This window comes from Hippocampus guttulatus, chromosome 1 (assembly GCF_054856545.1).
Source record: "Hippocampus guttulatus isolate MCC_2025c chromosome 1, RoL_Hgut_1.0, whole genome shotgun sequence".
Lineage (NCBI taxonomy): Eukaryota > Metazoa > Chordata > Actinopteri > Syngnathiformes > Syngnathidae > Hippocampus > Hippocampus guttulatus.
Genome location: NC_141261.1, coordinates 4,836,549 through 4,863,961, shown reverse-complemented (window position 1 = coordinate 4,863,961; position 27,413 = coordinate 4,836,549). Strand labels below are relative to the sequence as shown.

Below are 27,413 nucleotides of genomic sequence, written 5' to 3'. Positions count from 1 at the left end.
GACACTGAAAAAAGCTTTTGATGAAATGACTCTATTTCAGTTCGTCAAGATGAAATAGAGTCCTCTGGATCCAAATACATTTTTAAAGTCGAGGATACATCGACGTAAAAAATATATCTGGCTCCAGATGATTTTGTTTTGCGCAGCCACTTGGCAAAAGACAATTGAGTAAATTCAACACCCCCTTTTTTTCCAGTGTATTATTGGGAATGATGGAATTGATATGCCTTTGGGTGTTCAGCTCTTCCCATTCCAACTTGACCTTGAGGCACCAAACCTACTCCAGTTTCAGTCCATGCAGGCAGACAGCCCCACTATGGTGAGTAACTGAGAAGTTCCTAATCAATTATTGACCAGCGTCTATTAAAGAGTACGGCATCCAGATCCAGCAAATGTCAAGTAACTTGCACAAGTAAGACGATCTCAGAATAGAAAAGATTATGGACGTTTGGAAACTAACCTCAAGCAAAACTGTCTTTCGAACTGTTCATACAAGAGCTTTCATTCATTGACTAAATACGCGTTTGTCAGGGCTTTTGCACACAACTCCACTGGACTGTAAACAATCTTAAGATGGCCATCTATTGACTTTGACAGATATTGGGTGTAACCACCAAGTACCGTATTGGCCCAAATATAAAATGGCCCTGATTATAAGACGACCCCCTCTTTTTCAAGACTCAAGTTTGAAAAAAGACTTTTTGAACACCAAATTAATTTTTATACAGAAAATAATTACTGTACATCTGAAACAAATGATTATAACAATATATTTGAGAGAAAAAACATGTTTTTTTCCCTCATTCAAATCTCAATATCTGAACATTTAAATATGTAAACTAAAGTGCAATCAGATTCGTAACTGAATGGCTTCTGGCTTTTGAAATGCGAATGACATCATAACTTCTCCTCAGCTGCCGATTAACCTGGCCGATCTTCGACACACTTTTCTCCAGATTCTCCATTTTCTGTTATCTCTTCTATTATTTTCTTCTCTTTTTTTTCTTACCGCTATTTTTATTTTTATTCTTCGTGACAGGGGTTCACTTTGGCCTGCGGAGTCAAGTTCAGCATTCGCTTCAATGATATCTGGCTCTATCTAGCGTGGTGAGTGGGTATAATGTCTAGACCCCAAATATAAGACGACCCCCACTTTTTCAGTCTTATTTCAATGCAAAAAACACCGTCTTATATTCGGGCCAATACGGTAGTCGATTTTGAGGGATATTGCTATCTGGGATTCTGAAGACCCACATTAAAAAAAAAAAAATACCTGCAACCTTTTATCCTCACCAAAATATGCGGTAATAAAACATTTTAACGACAATATTTTTGTGTACTGCCTTTTTAGATATTACCCTTGTCAATCAATCAATATATTATATCATTGACATTTATTTCATTATACTGCGGTATAACTGTCATTCTATTTTTTATTCACTGATGGGTAGGGACTTTTGACTTTTTGAAATACTTTGCCTCGCCCGATCGAGAACAACTGCGCAATTAAAGCAAGTCCTACTGATTTTAGTAACAGCCAGCGTGCCAGCCTGACATTATGCTTTGCTGCTAAGGAGTCACATTTCAGATTGGGACGGACGGGGCAGACAGGATAAGTGGCATGATGCTACCCTTTACTCTTCTCTTCAAAGTGACACCAATGGGAGTGCAAAAGGACACTTCCCTCAGCCTCAGTTCATTGTGTGTCCCAGTTGTTACCTCCAGCTCTCTGAGAACAGGATGATCCTCAATACCGGGGAAGAGCACCCTCATGGCATAGGTCCTGTAGTCCAGATGCGGAATGCCAGCTCTGTCCAGGTCGCTGGTGAGCTCATTGATGTCGGTCTGCAGCTCGGCAAAGGCTTTTTTGAAGAAAAAGAAAGAGATGCCAGTTAGGGGGAATGTAGGAAAGAACGATGCTCTCATCGCTCTGATCTTCACAGTGTTCACGACCGCTATCACGAAGCAGACAGTTCAAGCCCAAGGTAGTCTTAACTTCAGAGAAACTCAATATTTCACATTTGAGCTTTGGCAAAAAAAACACAAAGTACCATCTCCCTCCTCGACTACACCTCCCATTCTCACCCCATTTTTTTTTTTTATCAGGGAGACAGTAAATTGGCCCCAGCAGTGTGTGGATCATCTCAGCATGAGGCTGCAGGTGAGTGTCAGCTAATTGGCTCGATCCTGACTTCAGTCTCTAGTTCAGGACCCCTCCCTCACCCCCATTCTCCCTGCACGTCTCAGCCTTGCCGCCCTGGGGGAGAACCCCATCATTCTCCACCGTCCGAAAACTATCACGGGAGCAGCGGCTGTGTTGCCGCCCCATGTCATTTCCCTTCCAATTCCCTGCGGCTGGTGTCCCCATCTAAATCCAGGCTGCAGGGAAACCGTACTGCGGCTTTTAATGACGAGAACATTAATCTTCTGCTTTTCCAACACTGCCGAGTCTCTCATCAATGTGCCCACTGAAGAAGTTTCAGTGCAGCTTTGAAGGCGGGAAGATTATATAACAAACTCACGTAAACACACTCACTATTAGAGGAGTGAAAATAAAAGGCTGATTTAATTGATTTCATAGTGAAATGTTCAATACAGGCGTTTTCAATATTCTTACCTTGCCAAAGACTATACCGTAGAGGCTCAAAAGCTGAACATCCCAAAAGGTTTACAATTCAAAGGAAATGTCTTTAGAGGTCGTGTCCAGTCTGTACAGGTCTAAATAGGCCGCCTGTACCATCCCACATTTCAGGAATAGTAGCGATATGGTACGGTTGGCTTGTGTAGGGTTGAGCAAGACACATTGTTGTGTATTGATCGAGAATTGTTCCTTCTGCGTTGAAATGAAAATAACAAGCAGGCATTACTATGCCGTCACATTTATCTTCTTGGTTTGATTCATTGTGTTACATGCCGTCTTACTGCTTCGATGTCACACCATTTTTCTAGGTGACACAGCGATTGCTTGCATTTCCCTGCGCTGGAAAAACGCAAGTGTGATCAAAATTTACTGATCTGAATCGTACTGAGGGGGAGAAAACTTGATGAAAGTGGGCGAGATTGGATTTGGCATGGCAATAGGTTTAACACTTTGAACCGCGCAAAAATGAAATGCATTGTATGCAAGTATGGATATGGATAAATAATTCCAACGATAACGTATCTTTTGTAGAGTCTAAGAACATGAGTCACGATGGTTGACTGCATGACACGCCGGCCGAGACGACTGTGTCGCTGCATTATTTAAAACGCACAGACCACGAGGGATTTGGTTTCTATATGACACACACACACACACACACCCACCCACACACACACACACACACACACACACACACACACACACACACACACACACACACACACACACACACAAATACAGTTACATAAGAAATAGGACAGCTTCACAAATGCATAATGTGAGCAAAAGTCACATGTCCAGCAAGCTGCCTAGCCCTGCTCATTAAGTTTTTTCGAAGGGTTAGTCCTGAGCCTTCTTTGTTTCCAGCATGGTTCATGTACAGTAGGTGGGATATCTGTTCACAGCTGTATCAGCTTGGAAAACAGCAAAACATCACCGCAGCGTTTCCAATTAATTCAAAACAAGACATACTTAGTGTTGATCTTTTTCCCATTTTGAAAGTGACCTGCGTTTGACCGCCAATCCACACTTGGTACTGAGTCTCGAGCTACATTTTAGGTATCTTGTCACTCAAGGTACTCCCCGAAAGGAGGGTTTTTAAAAATGGTACCAATCTGTTGATTTTGTATCTTTAGCATAATAGATATACACGATAGATGTGAATCAAACTACACTACTCAGAGGAAACTTGGCTGCATACTCCCAGATATTGGACTCCACCACCCATCTACCAACCTTCTTTACACTCCAGGGCGACTCGTGACTCCAGGTTGTCCATTTGCATCTGCAGCCGTTTGAGCGTGAGGTCGTTCTCACGTGACTTTCGCTTGTAGGCAATCAGGACGAGGATGACAATGATGAGGAGTAGGCCACCGCCGGCGGCGATGCTGACGATAGCTGGAAGGGTCAGTAGACTGTCTGACATGATGTGCACGGTTCCGGGTGAGACATGGAGGCCGCCGACTTGAACCTGTGGAGTATCATCGATGTGTCAGTCAGTCTGCCTGTCTCTCGAAGTAATAAACTCTCAATCTCATCTGACCATCTCTCATTCTGTACGTCCACCCATCCATCGATCTATCGATGCATCCATCCACGCATGCATCCATCAATCCGTCAGACTACCTTTGTGCAGGTGTCCTCAAACCTACCTAACTTCAAGTCAATCAAATTAGAATTGTATATGACTGTTAAATGATATATTTTTCATCATCACTTCTCTTCCGAATAGTAAGGATAACTGGTTCTACTGCCTCATAGTGGAGTAAGCTTTAACACTCATTGGATTTGGCAAACATGTTTCTTTGGACAATATGCTGAAAGATCAGCACAGGGCAATGACAGTGAGTGCATGTTCAGTCTGAAGACATGGTCTGCTCTGTGAAATCTGGACATATATTGCATGCTTAAATATTGTATAAACACACACAGCTGCATACAAAATGAAGGAAAGCACTCAAATGCAAGTAAGCAATTACAAATTCTTGCAGTGGATTACAGAACCTTTTGGCGCCTCTGAGCCCACTCATACTGCTCTCCCTTTAACCCCTTTCCCTCGGCTGAATGAGCAATGATGAAGGCATGAATAATGGAGTTTGAAATTATAATGAAGATAAAATCCCCTATGTGGGGACAGATGGGGAAAAAAAAGTTGGATGCTAAGTGGCTCTGGGTTTGCACTGACCATGACTTTGTATTGTCCAGTGAAGTTGGGCGGCTCACATAGCAGCTGGCTCTCGGACACGGTCACAGAGCAGGGGGTCTCTCCAATCAGCACTGTGTAGTTAAGCTTCACCCCTCCTGAAGCTGGAGGAAGCAGGTTTTTGCCCTGTGGGTACATAAGGGGATTGCAATTCAGATGTGCCACATCAAAACACATGGCCTGGTGAAATATGATTTCAAAAGGCTGCCAAAAAAAAAAAGAAAAAAGAAAATGGCCCTCACATCGCTTGTCAATGAGATACTTGTGTGCAATTTACCGTATTTTCTGCACTATAAGGCGCTTCAAATTATAAGGCGCACCTTCAATGAATGGCCTATTTTAAAACTGTTTTCATGTATGGGGCGCACTGCTTTATAAGAACAGAAGCTACAACAGTGGCATCCACTAGATGGTGCTACACTAAAGGGACTACAATACAATACAATACAATACACGACAGCTTTATTTATAGAGAGCCTTCACAACCGCTGCAGCTGTAAGAAATCCATGAGAACTGGTCACAAGCACGGACATGAAACATATAAATACAAATGGCATTACAAAACAAGGAATGAAAGACAAAAGTTATGAAGACAACAAAAAGGCACACACACCTCGTGCGCTCACATCCATAAGGGGCTAAATATCCTTATAAGGCTTGCTTGTCTCCTTCCTTCGTTTAGTCAGTAGTCAACTCTGCTTTTGGTATTATTTTTGTTTCATAATGGCTCCACAGAGCTTACAAAGTTGTCTGTTTGAGTGCGTGTTGGCCAATTCGTGTTAGGCAGAACCCTTTTAGGTTACAATTGGTTCCTGCTGATAATCAGCATGACCTGGCATAGGAACACTAACAGGGAAAAAACTAAATGGAATATAAAAACACTGTAACTCCATCGCATTATATGGCGCACTGTTGGCCTTTGAGAAAATTGAATGCTTTTAGATGGACCTTATAGTGCAGAAAATACGGTATATAAAACAATGTACAGTGGCGATGGTTTCTCTAAAGGGCAAAGTCAAATTTGAACCCACGATAATTACTGGAGTAAATAGTGCTCTTTACTCGCATTCCGTTTCATACTTTCAACGCATCTGTAAGTCACACGAAGTCAACTCGTCAGATGGGAACTCAAGACTGTGCATACCTTGAGAATGATGGGAGAGCCCGGCTTTTGCTCTAGGACCCCGGTGGTGCTCAGAGGTTCAAAGTAAGGGTTCGGGTAATAGAGGAGGGTGGTGGTGTTGTAAACCAGCAGCGCCTGCACGTTGTTGAAAATGAAGCCAAATTCGTCCGCGTGTTTCACAGTGTCCAAGCCTGGATGGTAGTCTTCCACCAGGGAGGGAGCGGAGCAGCTCATGCTGGTCGCATTCAACCCTTTACACACCTGTTGAAGATAACCGACGCAAATGTGAAAGTCACGTAGATCCTAAAATTGTGCAATTCAAATTCACACATTTGCTCCTCTGGAAAATAATAACAAGTAGTTAGTTCAGTAATAAAACAATACCATGATCTCACGGCCTTGCAACAAGTACAAACTGTCCGCTGTCGTTTTCAATAGTTCAGTCAGTAAATCCCTGCCATTATTTGAGCAAATACAAAACAAAAAAACACATTCCAATCCAATTTCAAATCAATCCAATTATAAGTACATGTATGTGTAAAATGTACAAAATTATACATATCTGGTGTGTGCATTGTTCTGCGAGGGCCTTTGCAGGCTGAAATGAATCAATTCAGGTCAATTTTGACATTTGGAATCACTGGGGATTACACAGACAGCCCAACATATTTGGCATATAAAGTCCTCTTTCTTTGCGCAGAACCAACTGTCGATCATTAAATCAGTCCCCATTGTTGAATAAGCCTTCATGAGATGAAAAATAAACAGCCTCTGGTGCTCGAGTGAAAAACATCAGCCACGAAGCATGGAGAAGCTCGCCTCCACTCCCTTCTCAGCCAGAGACTGAGGCTGAGCTACGGCTCTTTTATTACTTCTCTCCAGTTTGCCCAGATGAGAGAGTTGTCTCCCATCTATCCTCGCTGGCGCAGCTCTGGAGAGGGGAGGAAGGGAGGAGGGAGTGAGGGTTTGGAAGGCGAGGATTGATTGCTGAGCAGCAACTCCGCTCACAAAGGTTTTTTATCTGCTTTCATTCTCGGGCTGCTCCCTCTCTCAGGGGAAGAAACTTAATTAGAGGCAAATATCACCAAAGATGCTGAATGCAAGCAAATAGCACGCTTTCTACCTGTTGTGTGTGTGTGTGTGTGTGTGTGCGTGTGTGTGTGTGAGAAAGAGAGAGAGAGAGAGAGAGTGTGCGCATGGTGACGCAACCAGCCAGGGAGATCGATGCAGAGTTGTTGTGTGTCATCAACATCATACGAGTTGTGTTCTCAGGAGCAGGCGTTCTCTTAACATGTAGACTATCAAACTTGTTTGGACCAGGGAAGTGAACTGAGGCGAAGACTACAATTCCATTATGTGATTACAGAACCATTTCATTCCTGCATTCCAGTTGTCCTGCCCTGAAGCGACACAGAAAGGACTCAGGCTGCCATTTTCTAACCCTATCGTCGAGTGGCATGTCCTTAAAATTGTGAGTGATTTCTGGGAAATGTCGCCGAGCAGAAACGGTGACAAAAACATATTGAGGACCATAATGGTGGCTAATATATCAGAGCACGGCATGGTAGCTCCAAAGGCTAAGACGCCACCGAGCAACCGTGACGAATTTATGAATAACATCTGAACCATCCTTCCTGCTACCTTCAACGACGCCATGACATTGCTTTTGTGCATATGAGCTCACCTTTTCTTGTAGATACAAGTACCGTATTGGCCCGAATATAAGACGGTGTTTTTTGCATTGAAATAAGACTGAAAAAGTGGGGGTCGTCTTATATTCGGGGTCTAGACATTATACCCATTCACGACGCTAGACGGCGCCAGATATAATTGAAGCGAATGCTGAACTCGACTCCCCAGGCCAAAGTGAACCCCTGTCACGAAGAATGAAAATAAAAATAGCGGTAGCACGAAGAAGAAAAATAAAAAATAGCGGTAAGAAACAAAAGAGAAAAAAAATAATAGAAGAGATGACAGAAAATGGATAAACATAGCGACAGAAAGTGAGTCGAAGATCGGCCAGGTTAACCGGCAGCTGAGGAGAAGTTATGATGTAATTTACACTTTAGTTTACATATTTAAATGTTCAGATATTAAGATTTGAAGGAGGCAAAATAACATGCTTTTCTCTCAAATATATTGTTATAATCATTTGTTTCAGATGTACTGTAATTATTTTCTGTATAAAAATTAATTTGGTGTTCAAAAAGTCTTTTTTCAAACTTGAGTCTTGAAAAAGAGGAGGTCGTCTTATAATCAGGGCCGTCTTATATTCGGGCCAATACGGTATTACTTTGGAAACGACAAGTGTTTGGACTGAAGATCAAGGAGCTCGACAGAGCTCTATGTCTCCCAATCCTGCAACATCCTCTATGAAGGTTTTGGAGTTCTTCAGTCATCTGCAGCAGGCCTTTGACAGGCAAGTGGCAAGTCCGCTGCAGAGATGACGGTCCGTAACATTAAACTGTCAGAAATGACTACTGTCAGTAGTTTACTCTCCTTTCTCTTATCGTGTCACATGCTAAAACCCCGTCAGGACCAAAAACAACTGCTACTTTTTTTTTTTCCTGGCTGTGGAAAATGGAATCCAAAGTGAAGAGCAAAAATAAATAGTGATGAGCAAAATGGCCATTGAACAATGTGATAAGCAAATGTGTTGTTTGGCTCTAGGATGAGACTGCCAATAGCTGTCAGTCATCATACTGACAAAACACTGCGCGGTAACTGACTTGGAATATTAGCCGAGGATGTTCTTTTTACCTCTTGCAACAAAACACGAGCAGATGCACTCATGACATGGCACTTGCACAGCTTCCAAATTACAACATTGTAGTTTGTCAAAGGAACCTGGCTCCTTATCTGCAGCTCGATCTGTGTCTTGCCAAACACTGAGTGCACAACACATTCCTTCAGGCCATGCAGAGAGGGAAGCTTCACATTGTTCTGTGTTGATAACGTGGAATGAGGTCAACTGTTCGAGAAAATAATTGGAATCGTGGCCTCATCGGTTTGCACTCACCAAGAGAAGCAACATTCCCAAGTGCCTCTGGCTGCAGATCGAGTGTAGTGTCTTCATGCTGCCCAACAAACTACGCAAAAGGATTGCGGCCGGGGTAGCAGTGAGAAAGGAAGGGAGGATAGGATATGGCCTCGTAGTGATGTGTGTAGGATGAGGGGGGTCAAAGAGTCAGGGGTCATCCGGAGGCTAGTATTTAAAAGATGGCTGGCTCTGTGCTGCGTTACTCCTACACTGTTTTCCTGCCAAACCAACTGGCATAAAATCCAAACCTCCCATCCACACGAGCTTGTGTGTGGTACACAAGCCAACAAGCCTTTGCCATGTTCACCGGGCTAGAGGTTAGTGAGTCAACTTGTCAGCATGATTTAAAACAAGTCAACGTGAGCCAAGTATCATTAGAAATTGAAGCCATCTCAGCATTGATACAAACTGCAATTCCCCTCAGAAATCCCATGCAAATGTTGAGAGATACAATCGATGGACTACAACGGCAGAGAAATAAATACACAAAAATAAATAGTTGCAGACAGTCACAAAATATCCCGACGGGCATCTTCCACAATCGGGCTCCAATTATAAAGTCAGCTTGAATGAAACTATGAAGAAACAAACAAATACGACATTTAAGGGTACTGACTAAATGACTTTAATTACCAGATGTCATCCCTGTGGCTTGTTAGTCACAGACGTGTCACAGTTATTTAGCGCGGAGTCGAGTACTGCAAAGTTAGCCGTGCAAGTGGAGCAGCGCAGCTTTACTTACCCTCAGAGACGCACAGTGAACCCATGATTCATCTATTCTAAGAATTTCTTTTTAAAGCCACCATTTGGGAAAAAAAATTGAGAATAGTTATTTGTACTGTATTACCCCAAAAAACGATGTGGACCATCAAGCTCACAGACATTCAAGAATGTCAATCAATCCATCAAAGCAATGCGTTTGGCCAAAGTGTTCAATTCCAGCTCCGGCCTCCCTGTGTGCAGTTCTCCGGGCCTGGGTGGGTTTTCTCCGGGTACTCCGGTTTCTTTCCACATTCCAAAAACATGCATGGCAGGCTGATTGAACACTCAAAATTGCCCGTAGGTGTGAGTGTGAGTGTGAGCGCGGATGGTTGTTCGTCTCTGTGTGACCTACGATTGGCTGGCAACCGGTTCAGGGTGTCCCCCGCCTACTGCCCGAAAACGGCTGGGATAAAATCCAGCACCCCCCGCGACCCTTGTGAGGATAAGCGGATCAGAAAATGGATGGATGGATGGAGTCTCTCTATGAAACCTCACACCAAATGTCACACAGACCGGTAGCGGTCCCTGCTGACTTGGGGCTACTGATCTAAATGCAAGCGGAAGTGCAGCGGAAGACGACATGCTGATGAATGAAATTCCAAAAGTGGGCATGTTACATAAAGCACATGCAAATTCTTGTGGTTATTATTCTTTCCAATGATACAATACAGTCCACCATAAATCAACAAACATCAGTGTGTGTAAGAAGCGCTGCAGTCTGACACTCAAGAGGCTGCCTTGACTTAATGAACCACTCATGGATGGCGCTATGATGCATGGCAGTGCATTCAGTGCACAAAAGAACAACAATAAGAACATATAATGGTGCAATTATTGAGTATCCATGATGGTTGATGGACAATGCTTTCTCTTTAGGAGCCGTATGCCTCTGACAGGCGCACAGTCACTGATCGGATACAATCACAACCTTCTCTTTGTGCATGAATGCAGGTGACACGAGGCAGATAGAAGCAAGGAGGGCATCTTGCGCTACAGACACCTGATAGACAGGCGCTCAAGTCGAGTTGAGTATTACTCAAGAGAGATGGTGACCATCCTCTGGCAACAATGGGAGCAGAGACCGGAGGCATATGAAAGATGTGTCGTGGTAACCTCAGCGTTACAAATGCATCCTCCGCATGTGTAATCAAGGCAGTGAAGCTTGCAGCTTTTGCGAGGTTGAAGAGACGAACAAATCTCTGTCAAGGCTGAGCAGAACAGCAGACACCAAGACGAGTCAATCACATTTTAACAGGCCACACAGGAAGTGTTTATGTGCCCTTCCGAATATAAAACAGCCCACTTGCAATGTACACAGACCTTCATATCTCACAAAGGGCTTTCAGGGAAACGGTGTCCTGATGCGGGCAAACATCCTTGGGATAAAAACTCAAGGCTGAATTTTGATCTCCAGCACTAAACGAGCAACACACTTGAGGCTAATTTTAGACCGCAGTCAGCAGTACGAAACAGGACTACAGATGGGGGAAGGCTTTTTTTCCCTGAGATACTATAAAACAGTGATTCCCAATCTTTTCGGCTCGTGTACCCGCGAACCTTTTTGTCATGCAATGACACCCCCACTCATCCGTGTTGATGATTCTCTAAAAGTACAACAGAATAGAGCTCATGATTAAATGAATAAATACCATTTTGTTTCCTTAAATTCAAACAAGTCTTATAACCTACCTACCTATCTATCGACCGACCAAACCATCTATCCACGAATATACAGTATATTCCATAGTACATGTACTAAAATATACATCATGCTGCTGCAGCTGCTGATTAAAGCATTGTTCCATGTGTAAATGGACACCGGCACTCTTCTGTATTTTAATCTTCAGTTCCAGTCTACTTATTTTACCCCAGCCATGCTACCTCCTTCTCTTTGTCCAGAGAGCCCTAAGAACAAATCCCATCCTCTTAATTAAAAAAAAAAAAAAAAAAAGTCGGCAGGCCGGAGACTCAAACGCAATTTGTGGCGATTTCCCAATGCTGGGATTTTGATTATGTGGGGTATCTTTCTGCTGACCAGCGACATCCTGCAGTGCTTAATCTTCTATTGAAACCCATTAGAGGTCCACTTGGCCTCAATCATGCACACCTCCAACACGCCCCCAACCACTTTTCCAGACTGTAATATCCGGGAGACAGTAAATGCTTGTGTGTTCACTGCTAAATGCATTATTCTAAAAGAGCAGAGAGGTGGACAGAGTGATTTGATTATTTGTGTGATGGCATATTTGTTTTATGAGTACAAAAGAAAGAAGTGGCAAGTCAACCGAGCAATGGCAATGACACTTACATTGACTGACTCTTTGCCGGCATACTTGACTCGGATCCTGGGCTCCTGAACCACATCCAGGTTCGTGCCGGTCACCATCAAGGGGGTGTGGCCACTGAGGACAACCAGAAGCGGACATGTATACAACGTTGACAGATTTGATTGATTCCTGGCACAATCATATTGACATAGTTCCTTCTCAATGTCAATTATGTGGATATTATTATATAGGTTTATATTGCATTTCTTCACCCAAAAGTGAAATAATCGAACCTTTAAATGTCGTACAGGTCGGAATCCTCTAGCTTTTGAGCAAGACTTTTTCGCCACCGATTTTTATTTTTGGTATGTCTACATTTTGTGAAATAAAGACTTCACTCGTTACCAAGGTAGATAACTAGTTAACTAAAATGGCTTCCGTCAATTCATTTCCACTCTGATATTTCTTTAGAAAGCAGAGAAGAGCAGAGAAATAGCTCCTCATTTTCTGAGAAATACTCCAATCAGTTCTCTTGTTGTTGTCATACATTTTGATTTGATTGCATTTTTTCCCTTTTTTTTTGCAGAGTGAGGAGCTGTAATGCAATGCTAAAACATTTAATCTGGATATGATTTGGCATTTAAAAATGCCACTTTTTTTAGACACTTATATAGGTATTGATCAGATCTAATTAAATGAGGTTAATCTTTGTTTCAATTGTTCATGTAGGACCGTATTCTATTTTCACTTGGCAAAGGTTTGCCCTCTGTGGATGTTCCTGTTTTTTTAAATTACATTTCATGAAAAGTAAAACTTTAATTGTAAAATAGCTTGCAGGACTTTTTGTAAGATTCCCGACTAAATTCAGTCGAGTACACAATTTAATTCCTCGGCTCTAAATTAGAAGTGCATTTCAAGATTACATTCAATGAGAGATTGTCTGCGGACCGCGTGAAGCGGCAGCTCAATCACATCCAAACTAATTTAAGGAGAAGTAATTGAAAGTGCAGTATTGACTTACGCCGGCTAACAACCGATTGCTTGATGGCAAAGCTTCAGAGGACTGAGTTGATGAGAATGTGAATGAATGTATTGACATGTATGTGGTGCGACCCACAGGTCAGGTGTGTGCGTGTGTGTGTGTGTTTTTTTTTTACCTGGCAATGCTCCAGTCGGGTTCAATGCGCACGACAGTGGGATCTTCAATGTACTCGAAGGTGAGACTTTCCCTGATTTGGGAGTGGTCCACGCTGACGCTGATCTGGACCGGGCTGATGCCGGACAGAGAAGGTGCGGAGCAGCACACAATCTCTGTCATAGTTCGACTGCAAGAATTATAAAGAGCAAAAATTATTAACATTAAATGGGCGCGCCTGGATACCCTGCAGAGGGAACTCATTTTAGCGGCTTCCATCCAGGATTATTGTTCTTTCGCCGCTACTCGCAGCATGTGACCATAGGTGAGGGTGGGAATATAGATCTGCACCACAATGGACCAAAACAAAGTCTGCATCACTGAAGATGCTGCACCGATCCACCTGTCGATCTCCCGCTTTATTCTTCCCTCACTCGTGAACAAGACCCGCAAGACCCTTGGGCTCCTCCATTTGGGGCAGATCTCATGCCCACCCCAGAGAGGGCACCCCATCCTTTTCTGACTGAAATTTGGAGGTGCTAACTTTCATTCCAACCGCTTTACACTTGTCTGCAAGAGTTGGAGATCCCGACTTGAGGAAGCCAACAGAACCACATTATCTTACGCTCCTCTGCCCGATACGTTCTAAGATTTTTTTTGGATAGATCTTGGTGACCAGAAGTGTTTTCCAATGCAGCTGCTGATTATTTTGGAAACCTGGTCCCAGCGCAATGTGCGTAAGATGAAGTAAAGCCGTCCAATTGCTGGCTGCACGTTAGTTGAATGCGTCATGACTCAAAACTATTTTTATATAGTTTAATACCATAAAATTGCACCATGGGAATGAATTATATACAGAATGAGGAAAAGTCAAAAGGCCAGGAGCATGGTCAATCTAAATATACAGAGTAATAACACATCACATTTTGAAAACCGTTCAAGTGAAGGCTCTGGTAGTTCCAGTAATAGTTCGGACTTGGCCTTATGGCCTCACCCATTTAAGACAATTACCACATTCCAGCCTTTCAAAGGATCCATTATCTACAAATGACCACATGTATGATTGTATCATATCTACTTTGTCAACATACGTGTCCTCATTCCATGAGTTCAGTTCCTATCCAGCCCAAACCCATTAACGGCATTGACCTCCCGTGGCAAGTATTACAGGAAAGAAACACAAGCCAGTCATTAGGCTCGCATCTCATTAAAATGCAACTTACTTCAACCTTACTGTGTAGCAGTCAGACCACAGTACAAGGTCTTAAAATAGCTGCCGAAAGATGGAAAAGTAAAAGGGGGGGGCATGTGGGAGAATCCAGCAGAATGAATGTAAATGTAAAAGGTTTGAGAGTCGAAGCAAGCCCGCAGGTGCACAATGTTTTCACAATGTAAGCTATTATTATCCAAGTGATGCAGTACTGTAGGTCTAAAATTTATGCAGGAATGAGAGAAAGAGGAAAGTAGGAAATATTAGATTTCAGTTATGAGAAAGAATCCAAATTGAAAAAAAATAATCCGCAAAATAGTTTAAAATATTGGGACAAAAAATCCGCAGGTGCGAAACCACGAGAATGCCGGAGTCGACTGGAATATGTTCAATGAATTCGAAGGGTTCGATGCATGCTGTTGTCATTTATGAATGAAATATGATGTCATCCTGCACACGTGTCCGCGGAGCTCAGAATCTGTCTGGAAGCACCTCGATCAAATTCACAAACATCGCGTTACACTCGCAGTGCCAAGAGTTGGAAGTGGTCCCAGCAGGCGGAAAGGTTATTTGACTTTCTGCCACCAAACTGGAAAGTTGCGCTGGACTCATGACATGGTGCAGAGAGATGACCCGCATTCCCAAACAAGCGCGGAGGAGCTTGAGTCGGCGCGACTGCACTGTCTACGAATATAGCGCCCATCGTAAAGTTCACCTTAGGAAAAGAGCTGATGTCATGCATGATGATGGTCAAATTCCGAAGTGTCGTGTGACTTTTATGAGAGATCGTAAAAGAATCAAACACAAACATACAAACCAAAATCAAACTAAATCCTTCCGGCACTCACCTGAAGAACTCACACGACTGGTTTCCAAACTGAACGTTAACGCTGCTGCCAGCACCAAGGTTTTCTCCGATGATCGTAACTTTGGTGCCGCCGGACTCTGGACCTCTGCTGGGTGACACACCTGTGATTGTGGGTGTCTACAAAATACAAAATATGGAGATTAGTCGAGGAGAAATGGTGAATGATGGCTGGTTGGCTGTATTCTGTAGTTTTAAAGTACAGTATACCACAAAGGAGTAGAGTTGATTAGATCGAGTTCTGAGTTCAGGTCGGCACTCGCTGACACAAAGCTGCACTGGACCAGGTTGACTGGCTGCAGGGGCAGCATCCATCTCGCACACAATTCTGCAAAAAAAGAAACACAAAATATCAAATAATGGTGATCAATAAAAAATGCAACAGTAGCAGCGTAACAACTTTTAGCTTTGCTACACCAAGCAGTCACGAATGACCAAATGGACAAGGCGGGCCAATGAAATGTTACCACTTTTTCAACATACACACGATTTTGAAATGAGAACTTAATTCCAAAATGTTATTTACAGATTTTTAACAGAAATATCAAATGAACATTTGATACTAAATGTTTTCCACTTCTATTGTTTTCGACACAACCACACAAGTGCTCCGTGTTTTGCTGCAACACACTCAAGGTATCTAACTGACCATTTTCAGGAGGTGACAAAATGGCCGCCTTCTGAGATGGCTTAAAGCCGGTGGATTTTGCTGCTTAATTTACATTCCACAAACTGAATATTAATCAGAACATTGTGTGCAGACTAGTGAAGACATACAGAATATATTATTTTAAAGACATTTTTTTTACGAACTTCACTGCCCCCTTTACGTTGACCTACAAAAGCTTGTGCAGTACAGATTTTGCCACGCAGTGTAATTTATAACTGACGTTTCAGAGAAAAAAATCCTCCTGTTGCTAAACCTCACCCTTAATTCATATAGATTACTACTATTATATTATTTCATTTAATTGTTTATTTGAAAGGGACAATGTACATTGATGAACACTGGTATAATTTGCTGTGACATTACCCAAGTTATCATACAACTCATTTAAATTTGTAGACCCTGGTCTTATTGTGATTATATGATTATTCTTGTCAAAACGTGATGAGGGCAGATTGAGTTCAAAAATTGGAATGGAAACGGTTGCTTGATGACATTCTTGACAGCAGCAACAAAAATAAGCCAGTGAGCCGCAGTTTAATTCGTAAAGAGTTCAACCGGACGGACTTGAACATGATCTGTGCGCAGTGTAAGCCAATTAAGGAAGTGAACACGGGCATCTGCTTTGTGATCATTGCTAACTGGATGAGTGACAGAGAGGTGGTGTATCAGTGTACTTCACGTCGGGGAGCAGGGATGCCAGGGACAAAGAATTTACAAATCAGGCTCCGTAAAGGATGCATGTGAAGTCAACCTGTGTCACTGTTCCTTCACTATCTTCACTTTAAGAGTATTTTGGCCTCGAACTGTCCACATACAAAGTGTTCATCTGTTGAACATACTGCATGCACAGCAAGGTATGTTGTAAACAAAATGAGAAAACAATGTTACGGTATAGCGTAAATGACTTACTGCTCAGCAATGATGTAGCCATCCTCCACGGGAGCACACCTTACTCCTGCCACCTCCACATTACCCACAACGTCCGAGAAGGCCAGACCGAGGTTGGTTCCATGGATGGTCACCCGTGTGCCTCCTTCGGGGGGACCAGCCACCGGGGTCACCTTTAGAGGGCAGAAGGTAGCCAAAACTTACAAGCCATCACAAAATCATGATGTTTGTCTCAGTTCATCGTGGTATCGCCGCTCACCGTAATACGAGAAGCAGTGACCTACAGTTACAGTTTAAGTTCTAAAATTTTGTTCCATGAAACTGTCTTCATTTCTTCCCAACATTCCGTTCTCTTCATTTTGTTGCGATTCTCTTTGCTGCCCTGCCTTCATTTTGGATGTGGATGTTACATTTGTTTCAGTCCACTAAGATTTCAGCCTCTGCGTACTTTCATTTCAATCCAATCTGCCCGCAGCTTTCAGAATCAGTAAAGCTGCCAGATGTAACATAAACTGCAGTGGATATAAAAACTTTACACACCCCTTATTCAAATGCCAGGTTTTTGCGATATAAGAAAATGAGACCAAGGCAAATAATGCCAAACTGTTTTCCACCAGAAATGTGATCCACAAACAGGAAAATAAACAAACAGGAAGTAGATTAATAATAGGGAGTGTGCACACCCTCTTATAATTGGGAAGCACGACGTTGTCCCCACCATGCTTCACTGTAGGTACGGTCATCTTTTGGTGGAGAATCATGAACACTTCCATGTACCAGTTAGCGTTAGTACAGAACTTTCAGGCTTCTGCTGGACTTTGACTGCACCAATTACACATTTTAATTGAGTGCGAATTTGAGATTGTTTAGTTGGCGTCCGGGCGGCCCGGTAGTCCAGTGGTTAGCACGTCGGCTTCACAGTGCAGAGGTACCGGGTTCGATTCCAGCTCCGGCCTCCCTGTGTGGAGTTTGCATGTTCTCCCCGGGCCTGCGTGGGTTTTCTCCGGGTGCTCCGGTTTCCTCCCACATTCTAAAAAAACATGCATGGCAGGCTGATTGGACGCTCTAAATTGTCCCTAGTGTGGGCATGGATGGTTGTTCGTCTCTGTGTGCCCTGCAATTGGCTGGCAACTGATTCAGGGTGTCCCCCGCCTACTGCCCGGAGACGGCTGAGATAGGCTCCAGCACCCCCCGCGACCCTAGTGAGGATCAAGCGGTTCGGAAAATGGATGGATGGATAGTTGGCGTCCATTGCAAAGGTCAAAGGGGAAAAAAAGTTTTTCCTTGGTGTTGTCATGTAAATCGCCTCGAAATCAAACCGAAGAATGAGTCGCTGAGAGGTGTGCAGGGGAGTAGAGATGCTCGAGAAATAAAAATCAATCCGCAACTACCTGCCATGCAAACGAAGTCAACCCCCCCACCCCCCCTACCCACTTCGAGGTCCGCAAAGAGCCACTTGAAAACCCTCCCGCCTGTTCTCACCAGGGGGGATCGCGACGTCCCTGTGGAACAGCGGCATTGTAATCTCGATCCAATGGACATTAATTGCTCTGGATGTAAAGTAAGTGTGTCACTGCGCCGCCTAAAGGGTCTGAGTATGTATAAATCTTTCAGGACTGTTTGGGCATTCAGAGTCTATCGGGTGTGTTTGTGTGTGTGTGTGTGTGTGGGGGGGGGGGGGGGGTGTTGCGGCGTGGCATAATGGCTAAATATATCCCAGTCAAGAAATGGCAGCTATTTGAGTCGGCTTAAAAGAGTTACATAAGCAATAGAGGGAAGGAAAAAAAGATTGGAGTTATCACCAAATAGAAAGTAAACAGTAGACAGTGGTGGCAGAAGTTGAGTGGTATTATGGATGGATGCCATAACTCATTTGTTTTATCGTAAGCAATTTTGTCAAAAACTACGAAAGCTGACATTCACATCAAGTAGGCTGTTGTAAAATCGCCACATTTTGAATGAATGGAGGCCCGACAGGTTGTATTATACTTGAATGGTTTTCAGGCCAAGTCGTTTGCAAACGAAATTGTCTGCTGTATGAATTTTGGGTGAGCATTTTGGACAAAAATAATTATTGTTGATCTAAGTCTCTGATCGATTCAGTCTTTATTAAATCATACAATATCTAACAAGGAAGTTCATGTGTAATTGCTGAGACAGTTGTACGAGGTGGAAAATACTGGCCTTTAGTATTTTCGTTGCACTTCTCTAATCAGTCCCAAGTGACAATCCAAACAAAACAACCAGCCAGTGGGAAACAATAGAACCTTGATTGAGGCCAACTAAGGCGAAGAAGGATAAAAACACCACCATTAAGATAAGAAAAATGTAGGGTTGTTGCAAAGACTTGTCTAGACATGTGTTTTTTTTGCAGACCCTCCGACCAACCCTTCGTCCAGCAGCTTTAATGTTTGACTTTTTCCAAGTCTTATCACAAACACACATGTCCACCCCCGCCACCCTTACCCCTCAATTTATGTCAAGTACGGACATGCCACACTTTCTGTGTAATCCATTTAGGGAGCAGAACTGTTGCCTTGCCTCTATCGTCACACTATCAATATAGGGTAATTCCCAGCAAACAGCCAATCAGCTTGCACATTGTAGGAACCGGCTGTGACTGTGAAGCTTTCTTCGTCTAGCTCACGCCAGCTTTAGGGGATCAAAACTCGGTCCACTTAACACGGCTACTTCCTTCGTTACTTTGCAGATTTTGCCAGCTATCACAGCAGGGCTTAAGCTTGATGTGATGACCCAAAGTGAACAGCGAGCCGGTCCAATTTTCAGGGGAATGAAACTTCCAGGAAAGTAATTGGGCCAATTTGAGAAGATAATATGTTTGTTTGCATCAAATAAAGGAAATAACGAGGTACAAAAAAGTGCTTAGGGATGTCCATTGGAGTGCTTCGGATGAACTAATGGTGGGGAAAGTTATTTTGAAATAGGCGAGACTAAACTAAATGCTGAGAGGGATAAGCAATAACGCACCACGCAATGGCCAACAGGATTATTGGCCAAAACGGCAGTGGCTGACTGAGTTCCGTAAAAAATCTAAAAGAGAAATCATGAATCAAATCAGGATGGTACTCACTTCAATTAATTCCCAATACAAAATTAAGGTTTACTGTATCTGCTCAAGCCAAAGCCAGGAAATCATTTGCTCTATTAGGTTAAAAATAACGCCTCTTGGGACTCGATCTCACTTCCCTGATCAATATGCCAATAAACTAATCAAAGTGCTTTCATCTACAAAGTGTTTTCTGGTGTACAGTGAAACCTTTAAGCGCTGCAGTTTGGTAAACTGGTGGAAGGCTGCCAAAGAGAATTATAGTAAAGATCAATAATCTTAATTTATACAATATAACGACAGAAATGTTGTTGTGTACCGAGTCGCTTGGTAGACCCGAGCTTCAACTTTTATAGTCTACCGGCCCTTCCAGAATCAAAAGGGTGAGTTTCTTTTTTTACTGACAGTCCCACTTGCCTTTCGTGTACTGTAAACACCATGTGAAGAAGTGAGAATATTTTGTCTTGCCTGAGGCAAAATTTGTATTCAGTGCAAGGCCGGCTCGCCTCTTTGCTGTAGCTGTAAAATGTAAAAAGTCGTCACAGGTTCGTCTTTGTTCAAAAGCCCATCAAGCTTCATTTGATGTAGTTTCCCTGTGTGACTCACGGCATCCCCTTAATATTAATGGCCCGTGATGGGAGGTGCCATAGCACACAATAGAAACATTCATTATTGAGATCTGAGCTTGTGGTGGGCACATCTACTAATATGCTTGTATGTATACAAATGAGCTCAGTGTGAGGAGCTTTAGTGCATGCTATCCAAATCAAACATATTAATACATTCAGTACACCAGAGGGATGTCTGCCACCTTCAAGAAAAAAAGGGGTAGGAGGGTGGGGGGGGGGGGGGTGGTTGTCTGAAGCAATGAACTTGTGCTAGGAAGGTGTTTCAGAAGTGAAGAGAAAGTAGGCCAAAGGACGTTTCTGCAACCCTTGCAAAATTTGCTAAGAGCCACACAACATTGTCTGCCATTGGTCAGGGAGTTATCTATTACAACTGGTTGTAATTCCTCTTGCTACAGGACAACATCTAACAATTTGTTCAGCGACAATGGCGGACCGCCGGTTGTTGGGATTTTTCAACAATGTCCATGGCAAATGGAAAAATAATGTTTCATGGTCAAAGTGCGATGGACTAGAGACATACAGAGACGTACATAGTTTCTTCATTTCATCTTTGCTGAAGCTACCTCATAACACATTTGATATATCGATGTCAATCCGGTTGCATTAGCTCTTGATTCAGAAACAATCAGTATCTTTACAACATATTTCTAACCATGGACAAGTCCTGACTATCCATCCATCCATTTTCTCATCCGCTTTATCCTCACAAGGGTCCCGGGGTGTTGGAGCCTATCCGAGCTGTCTTCGAGCAGTAGGCGGGGGACACCCTGAACCGGTTGCCAGCCAATCGCAGGGCACACAGAGACAAACAACCAATCGCGCTCACGCTCACACCTTGGGACAATTTAGAGTGTTCCATTTATCTGCCATGCATGTTTTTGGAATGTGGGAAGAAACTGTAATACCCGGAGAAAACCCACGCAGTCACGGGGAGATCATGCAAACTTCACACACGGAGAGGCTGGAGCCGGAATTGAACCCTGCACCTCTGCACTGTGAGGCAGACATGCTAACTTGTCGACACCGTGTCGCCCGCAGACAGAATAAGTTCAGTTAAATTCTGACAAAGGGACCAAATAAACAGCAGGCCTATGCCTTTCTGATAAGCATGATCCGCTAGCATTGAATCTTATTGAGCCTTTCAAACTGGGGTCTGAAACTCACAACCAGCGGGCCATTTGGGCGGCAAATAGCGGCCCTCTTTATGACATCCAGGTTGAATGTTAGTCTGGTCCCCATCATTTTTGCTGGGTCGTTGCCCTGGTCAGTTTCTGATTATTTCTTTATTTTTTAATCACTTATGGGCAACCATAGCTCGGACTCATTATAGTTTTCAGCGAAAGGTAATTCTGAAGTTGCACCAAGTGAAGGGAAATGATATCCTTTTACCAAGTCTCAGTCATGCCTTTTTCAAAAACCTGCCGTGAAAAGAAAATGACCAATTTCAAGACAAACAGGAGACATCATGTTTTTTTGTTGTTGTTGTTGTTTTTTTTAAGCACAAGGGCACCCCGACATGTCTTGAATGCACAGAGAAAGTTGCGGTGCTCTAGAAATCAGATGTCATGACTCAGTTAGAGAGGTTGAGGAGTATGCACGATACCAGGGCGATGAGAGACAGGCTCAGCAGCCTTTTTCCCATTCTGAAGAACTGCTCATGTTCTGAACTGTTAAAACAATTGACAAGGTAGGATTAATTGTAGTTTTTTTGGAGGTTTGATACTCTTTTTGATGGAATATTTGACACCCAGACTCCATCTCCAGCGGCACCCACATACCGATAAATTGAATTTGAGACCCCTGCTTTAGAAGCACTGAGTTAGTATTTGGACAAAACAGATCAAGTGACCCATTTTCTTTTCTCCCATGTGGCCCAACTTGCATTTGCAAGGTTCCATAAAAAACACACACACAGTCTCAACAATGCTCAAATCTGACTCAGGCCTTGGTGACATGAATAAAAATCCTACAGGAATGGAATGTTTGTTTATGTCGTTGCAGGTTAATGAAATGGCGATCGGTGATATAAACATCCAAAACAACAACACAACAGTAGTAATCCAAACTAGTCCGGTGGTACTAAACACAGACCTTTAAAAAAAATGCAAAAACAATGTGAAGCAAAATGGAGGTTTTGGGACTTTTGAAACCAAAATATATTTGCGATTGTTTACTTCCATGTTGTCACTGCACAACATTGTCAGTACTGCATGTCGTCGCCCGTATTTCGGATGAGTGTACATACATGTTGTCTCAAGTGTTGCGTAACTGTAAATATAGTGATATCGAATATGTGTCAACAGCACAGTAGATGAGAGACGTCACATTGGAATTTGGCATTCAAATGGGTAATGTACTGACCTCAGTGATGCGTGGGTTCGTGCACTTGACGTTTTTGCTGGAAAGGTTCAGCCAGCGGGTGGTGTAGGGGTTGATGGGAGGGCAGTGTCGACGCAGGGTGCACTTCCCCTCGCTGCTGCACCAGCCGCACTGGAACTTTCTGTTGGCCTTCAGACACACGCCGCAGCTGTCCCTCTGGGCGGCACACTTGTACAAGTGCACTGGGAGGTACAGAAAAAGGCAGACACACATGTAAACACGTGCGGTGCGCACGCACTTTGTGAAACCTGGACAATTGCTTTGCAATGTTTGGTGACATTTAGGGCGCGCGCACATTAGGCCAATTTTACAGTGACAGGCTGAAGCATAGTGAGCCCACCCTCCTATCAACATTCATCAAGCCCGTTTGCTTGAGTCATTTCACTTGATGATACACGACAATACATCCTAACATCATGGCTTATTTTGAGTGTTTCTATTATACAAATAGGATGACAGAAAAGTGTTCTAGTACTCGGGGGGGAAAAAAATCATTTGTGAGCTACAAAAATAAGGTTTTCTTTTTTTGCAAAATAATAAAAATAAAGTAAGTGAGTAAATATTAAGTAAGTGTAATAATTTGACATGAAAAAGTCGATAATAACAATAACAATTACGATACATCATCAATCGGGATAATTTTAGGGGAAAGGAACGTTGAATAATGTAGTAACTTTAAGGAGTAAATGTCAAAATTCCTCACTAATATACAGTAAATAAGCAAGTTATTTTAATAGATATAATGTTCCATTTCATAATCAGATCAGTGATCAGGTATCACTTTTTTAAAATTCGCTTATCAACAATTAGCCACAAAAAAAAACCCCAAGTCCACTTCCTCCAATTATGCTGGGGCCCGGGAAATGTAGCATGCAGGCCTTTTGACTGAACTCACCCTGAATGTTCTCTGGGTTGTCAATAATGAAGTTGCCGTTCCACACCACAGAGAAATCCACGGGCAGCTCACTGATTTTCATTCCCTCGTACAAGTACTGCAAATAAGAGAGTGCAAAAGAATGGCAGGATTTCAATGTGAGGTAGCTAAAAAAGAAAAACTCGTACATGCACTGGCACAAGTATGTCATTCCATTGTTACCCCACAGTTACATCATTCCATCGTCAGAGAGTTGCCAAAGTGAAAAAGCGAAAGAAATAGGACAGCTGGGCGGACACTTGAATCCCCCTCTGGCCTTGAAAGATGCTGTCCTGAAGTGCCCGTTATGTCCTTATTTCCAGTCTGACTTTCTTGTCAAGACTGGAAAAATCTGCGTCGGCGTGTGTGGGAGTGGGAAATGCGGGGCATAAAATGTCTACGTCCATGGATTGGATCTCCGGGGGAATATAATGCATGACTGTCGGAAAGGTGTAGTTTTTCCATGCTTAATTATGCACTCATATTATAACACAGACTGTAACCAGGGTTTTTCCTCCATTCAATTGCGTGGCGATCGCTTCCAGCTAATTTTGTGCCATCCCCAGCCAGACCGGTTGATATCGCTTTGATGTCCCTCTGCGGCAGCTTGGTATTTTAACTGCATTTGCAGCATTGCGCCACTAGAGAGGCGCTATATCACTAGCAGCGCATCAAGAAAGACTTGAAGCAACGATCGAAGAAGAAACAGATCGAATAGTGTTTTTTTTTTCTCCCACATTAAGCGATGTTTAGATTCCTACATTACGGGTTTAGGTTGTCATGGTGTGTCACTGTACGGCAAGTGAGAAAGGACATATTACATTAGTGTCAGCAACGAAAGAGCCACTTGAACGGTTTAATACAAGATTCATAGGAGCCACAAACTCTTTGGAAATGTAAAATGAAGATACATATCTTTTTTCTTTGTCTTATAATTTCAATAGCAGACATGCTAGCCCATCCGCAATATTCTATGTGGTTTTAATATTAGCCAGAAATTCGGCAAATAATATCATAAAATTGAGCTACAATGACCACATGCAATCTAGAGCAATAATTGCGTATTAGTTTTTGCTTGATGATATATCTCCAAAGACCAAGTGAGGGAGGCATCATCACAATTTGCTTTACTTTGCCACATCCAATACGGATGGAATGTTAACTTAAAGTATGTTTCTTGTAAAAGAAAGTGAGCAAGTTGAATTTCCTGAATACAGGCACGTCATGGCACATGTTCAGGAACTTTGTTTTCTAGAGATATATACTCTTCAACGAACCAAGCCGGTTCATTATAGCTTGCCACTGTATGATTTGAAAAGATAGAGCACATTCTGATGTGTCTTGTGTTCCCAGAAATAGCCCGACATTATAGTGTGGCGACACAATGGCAGGCACCGCTGAATTCACCAACAGAAGAGGAGGACAACAATGGGGAAGCCAGCCTACCGAGCTGTTCTGGCACTGCACGCTGGAGCTGTTGAATCGGAGGGCGGTGACGCGGTGGCTGACCCCCTGGATGTGAAGGACGCATTCGTAGCCCCGCTGGCCAGACTGCGGCTGTGGCAGGTTCTTGGCTTTGAGGGTGATGGGCTTCACCTCCCCCGCCGGGATCAGAATCTCCTCGGAGCGCACCAGCTGTGGACAGTCCTGCAGGATGGACACAAAAGAACGCTGGTGCCAACTCGTCTTCTAAATAATCACGCAGGGTACCACTGTGTATGGAGTGGGTTGGCATCATGCTGAGTTATGGACGGTAAATGGAACTGAGGTGGCAGGGTCCAAAGTAAGAACAATGGCTGACTAACGAGATACATTTGTGGTACTTAATGCTGATGCTTTATAGTCCAGACAGCTCCAACTAATATAATTGCGACAAATGTTTTTTTAAACGACTATACAACACATTACATACTGTATTATCTACTGTATTAACCATATTTTAAGAATAGACTAACAGAAAATCATAACCCTTTATTCGTCTCACAATGACTTTGATGAGAGCTGTAGTGTGACGTAGATGTAGCGTGACATCAGTATAGGGCCTCGGAGCCATGAGGTACGTACATGTTGTTAATTATTCAAATAAGTTGTCACCATAACTTGATCTATGCTGAAACAAATAATTTATTTCTATTATTCCCTATATGGAAAAACGTATCAAATCGGAACAAACTGAGATTGTTGTGACACTAACTTTTTATTTTTTTAATTACATTCTACACCAGGGGTGTCAAACTCATTTTGTTGCGGTTGTAGTTACGGTTTCCCTGAGAGGGTCATTATGACTGGGAATTTTGTAAAACCGTGTAAATGTTTAATCACCTCCACACATTACATATTCAGTGCACAACAAATTGGTGGTTAAATAGTTTTGAAATCAGAAGTCAAGAATAATGGTGTGTTCAGCCATTGCTTGCGTTAATGTGATAAGTACGTAACAATATAATGCTTGCAAAATCTCTGTTATGTGACAATTTGAAATTTTGGTTCAGATTTGAGCAATTTTCGTGGAAAAGTTGGCGTGCTTGATTTGCTCTCGCGGGCCACATAAAATGATATGACGGGCCAGATCTGGCCCCCGGGCCCTGAGTTTGAAACCTGTGCTCTACACTGATCAACCACAACATTTTTAACTCATACACAATCAAAAGATATCCAATGAAAAAGCAAAACAAGTAATAAAAGTTAAATGCGCACAGGTTCTCATCCTGTGTGTGTTGTGTGTGCTTCTCACCAACCTCGGAGGCGTTGACCCTTCCCTCCTGGAAAGAACAGCTGGACGGGTCATGGGTGCACAGGTTGCGGTACTTGCACCAGTGGCAGCGGAAGGCGCTGTTCACACATGACAGACACCTGCATGGGGGACACGCGCGCACACACGCAGAGTGAGAGGGGTAGAGTCCAAAGGAGGCGGAGTGGAATGGGGGGGGGGGGCAGCTTTGTCAAAGTTGGCCGACACTCGACAAAGGAAATGAGTTCTGATCCCAACTGAACACCTGCTGTTGTGTCCTTGTGCTTGGCACTGGACCTGATAGCCTCGGGGCCAAGTTCTCGCAGCATGCAATTTTATGCTGCTTTACATTTGAAAATGTATAGTGTGGTTTGTGTGAATGTATGGGGGGTGGGGGGTGGGGTGTGAGTGGAGTGGCATATTTAGCCTGCTAAAAAGCATCTGTCATGACAAAAGAGGGTGGATGACACAGTATGGCGACGTCGAGTAATGAGGACAAATAAGACACTGGCACAGTTTGATCCTGCAATTACCATTAGCAAAGCATTGTGGGTAATAAACAGCTGATGTGTGTGTGTGTGTGCGTGTGTGTGATTGTCTCGGTGCAATACATACGATTGGTGTTCATATTGTGGGTGTGTCTGAATGTGGAATCGCACAAAGCCGAACAAAGGCCGCAAGGCTACGGTTAAGCGCGTGCCAATATATCACTTTTTCACTCACACGACATTTTCAGTCCACGATGGCTTCGGTTTCTCTTTAGACCTTCAAGATCTGACAGCACTTGTCACAGTTCATGCAAACATTGGCCAGTCTAGAGGCCAATCAGCACTCACAATTTGAAAGAAAGAATGACATAAAAAAGGAAGAAGTAAACAACACGAAGAAT

At 43.1% G+C, this 27,413-nt stretch overlaps 1 protein-coding gene across 1 annotated transcript in view; it reads right to left on the bottom strand.

Moving 5' to 3' along the window:
* The window catches only part of plxna2 (plexin A2), a 189,303-nt gene that overhangs the window by 26,054 nt on the left and 135,836 nt on the right, over window positions 1-27,413 (bottom strand). Inside the window, exons 9-21 of the mRNA XM_086105377.1 lie at window positions 26,532-26,646; window positions 25,240-25,440; window positions 23,776-23,872; window positions 22,863-23,062; window positions 16,827-16,978; window positions 15,458-15,575; window positions 15,231-15,367; window positions 13,195-13,362; window positions 12,079-12,172; window positions 5,990-6,229; window positions 4,827-4,970; window positions 3,878-4,112; window positions 1,720-1,862 (exon numbers count right to left, since the gene is read on the bottom strand). Coding sequence (XP_085961503.1) covers window positions 1,720-1,862; window positions 3,878-4,112; window positions 4,827-4,970; window positions 5,990-6,229; window positions 12,079-12,172; window positions 13,195-13,362; window positions 15,231-15,367; window positions 15,458-15,575; window positions 16,827-16,978; window positions 22,863-23,062; window positions 23,776-23,872; window positions 25,240-25,440; window positions 26,532-26,646 — 2,044 coding nt within the window. The remainder of the gene's footprint in view (window positions 1-1,719; window positions 1,863-3,877; window positions 4,113-4,826; window positions 4,971-5,989; window positions 6,230-12,078; window positions 12,173-13,194; window positions 13,363-15,230; window positions 15,368-15,457; window positions 15,576-16,826; window positions 16,979-22,862; window positions 23,063-23,775; window positions 23,873-25,239; window positions 25,441-26,531; window positions 26,647-27,413) is intronic.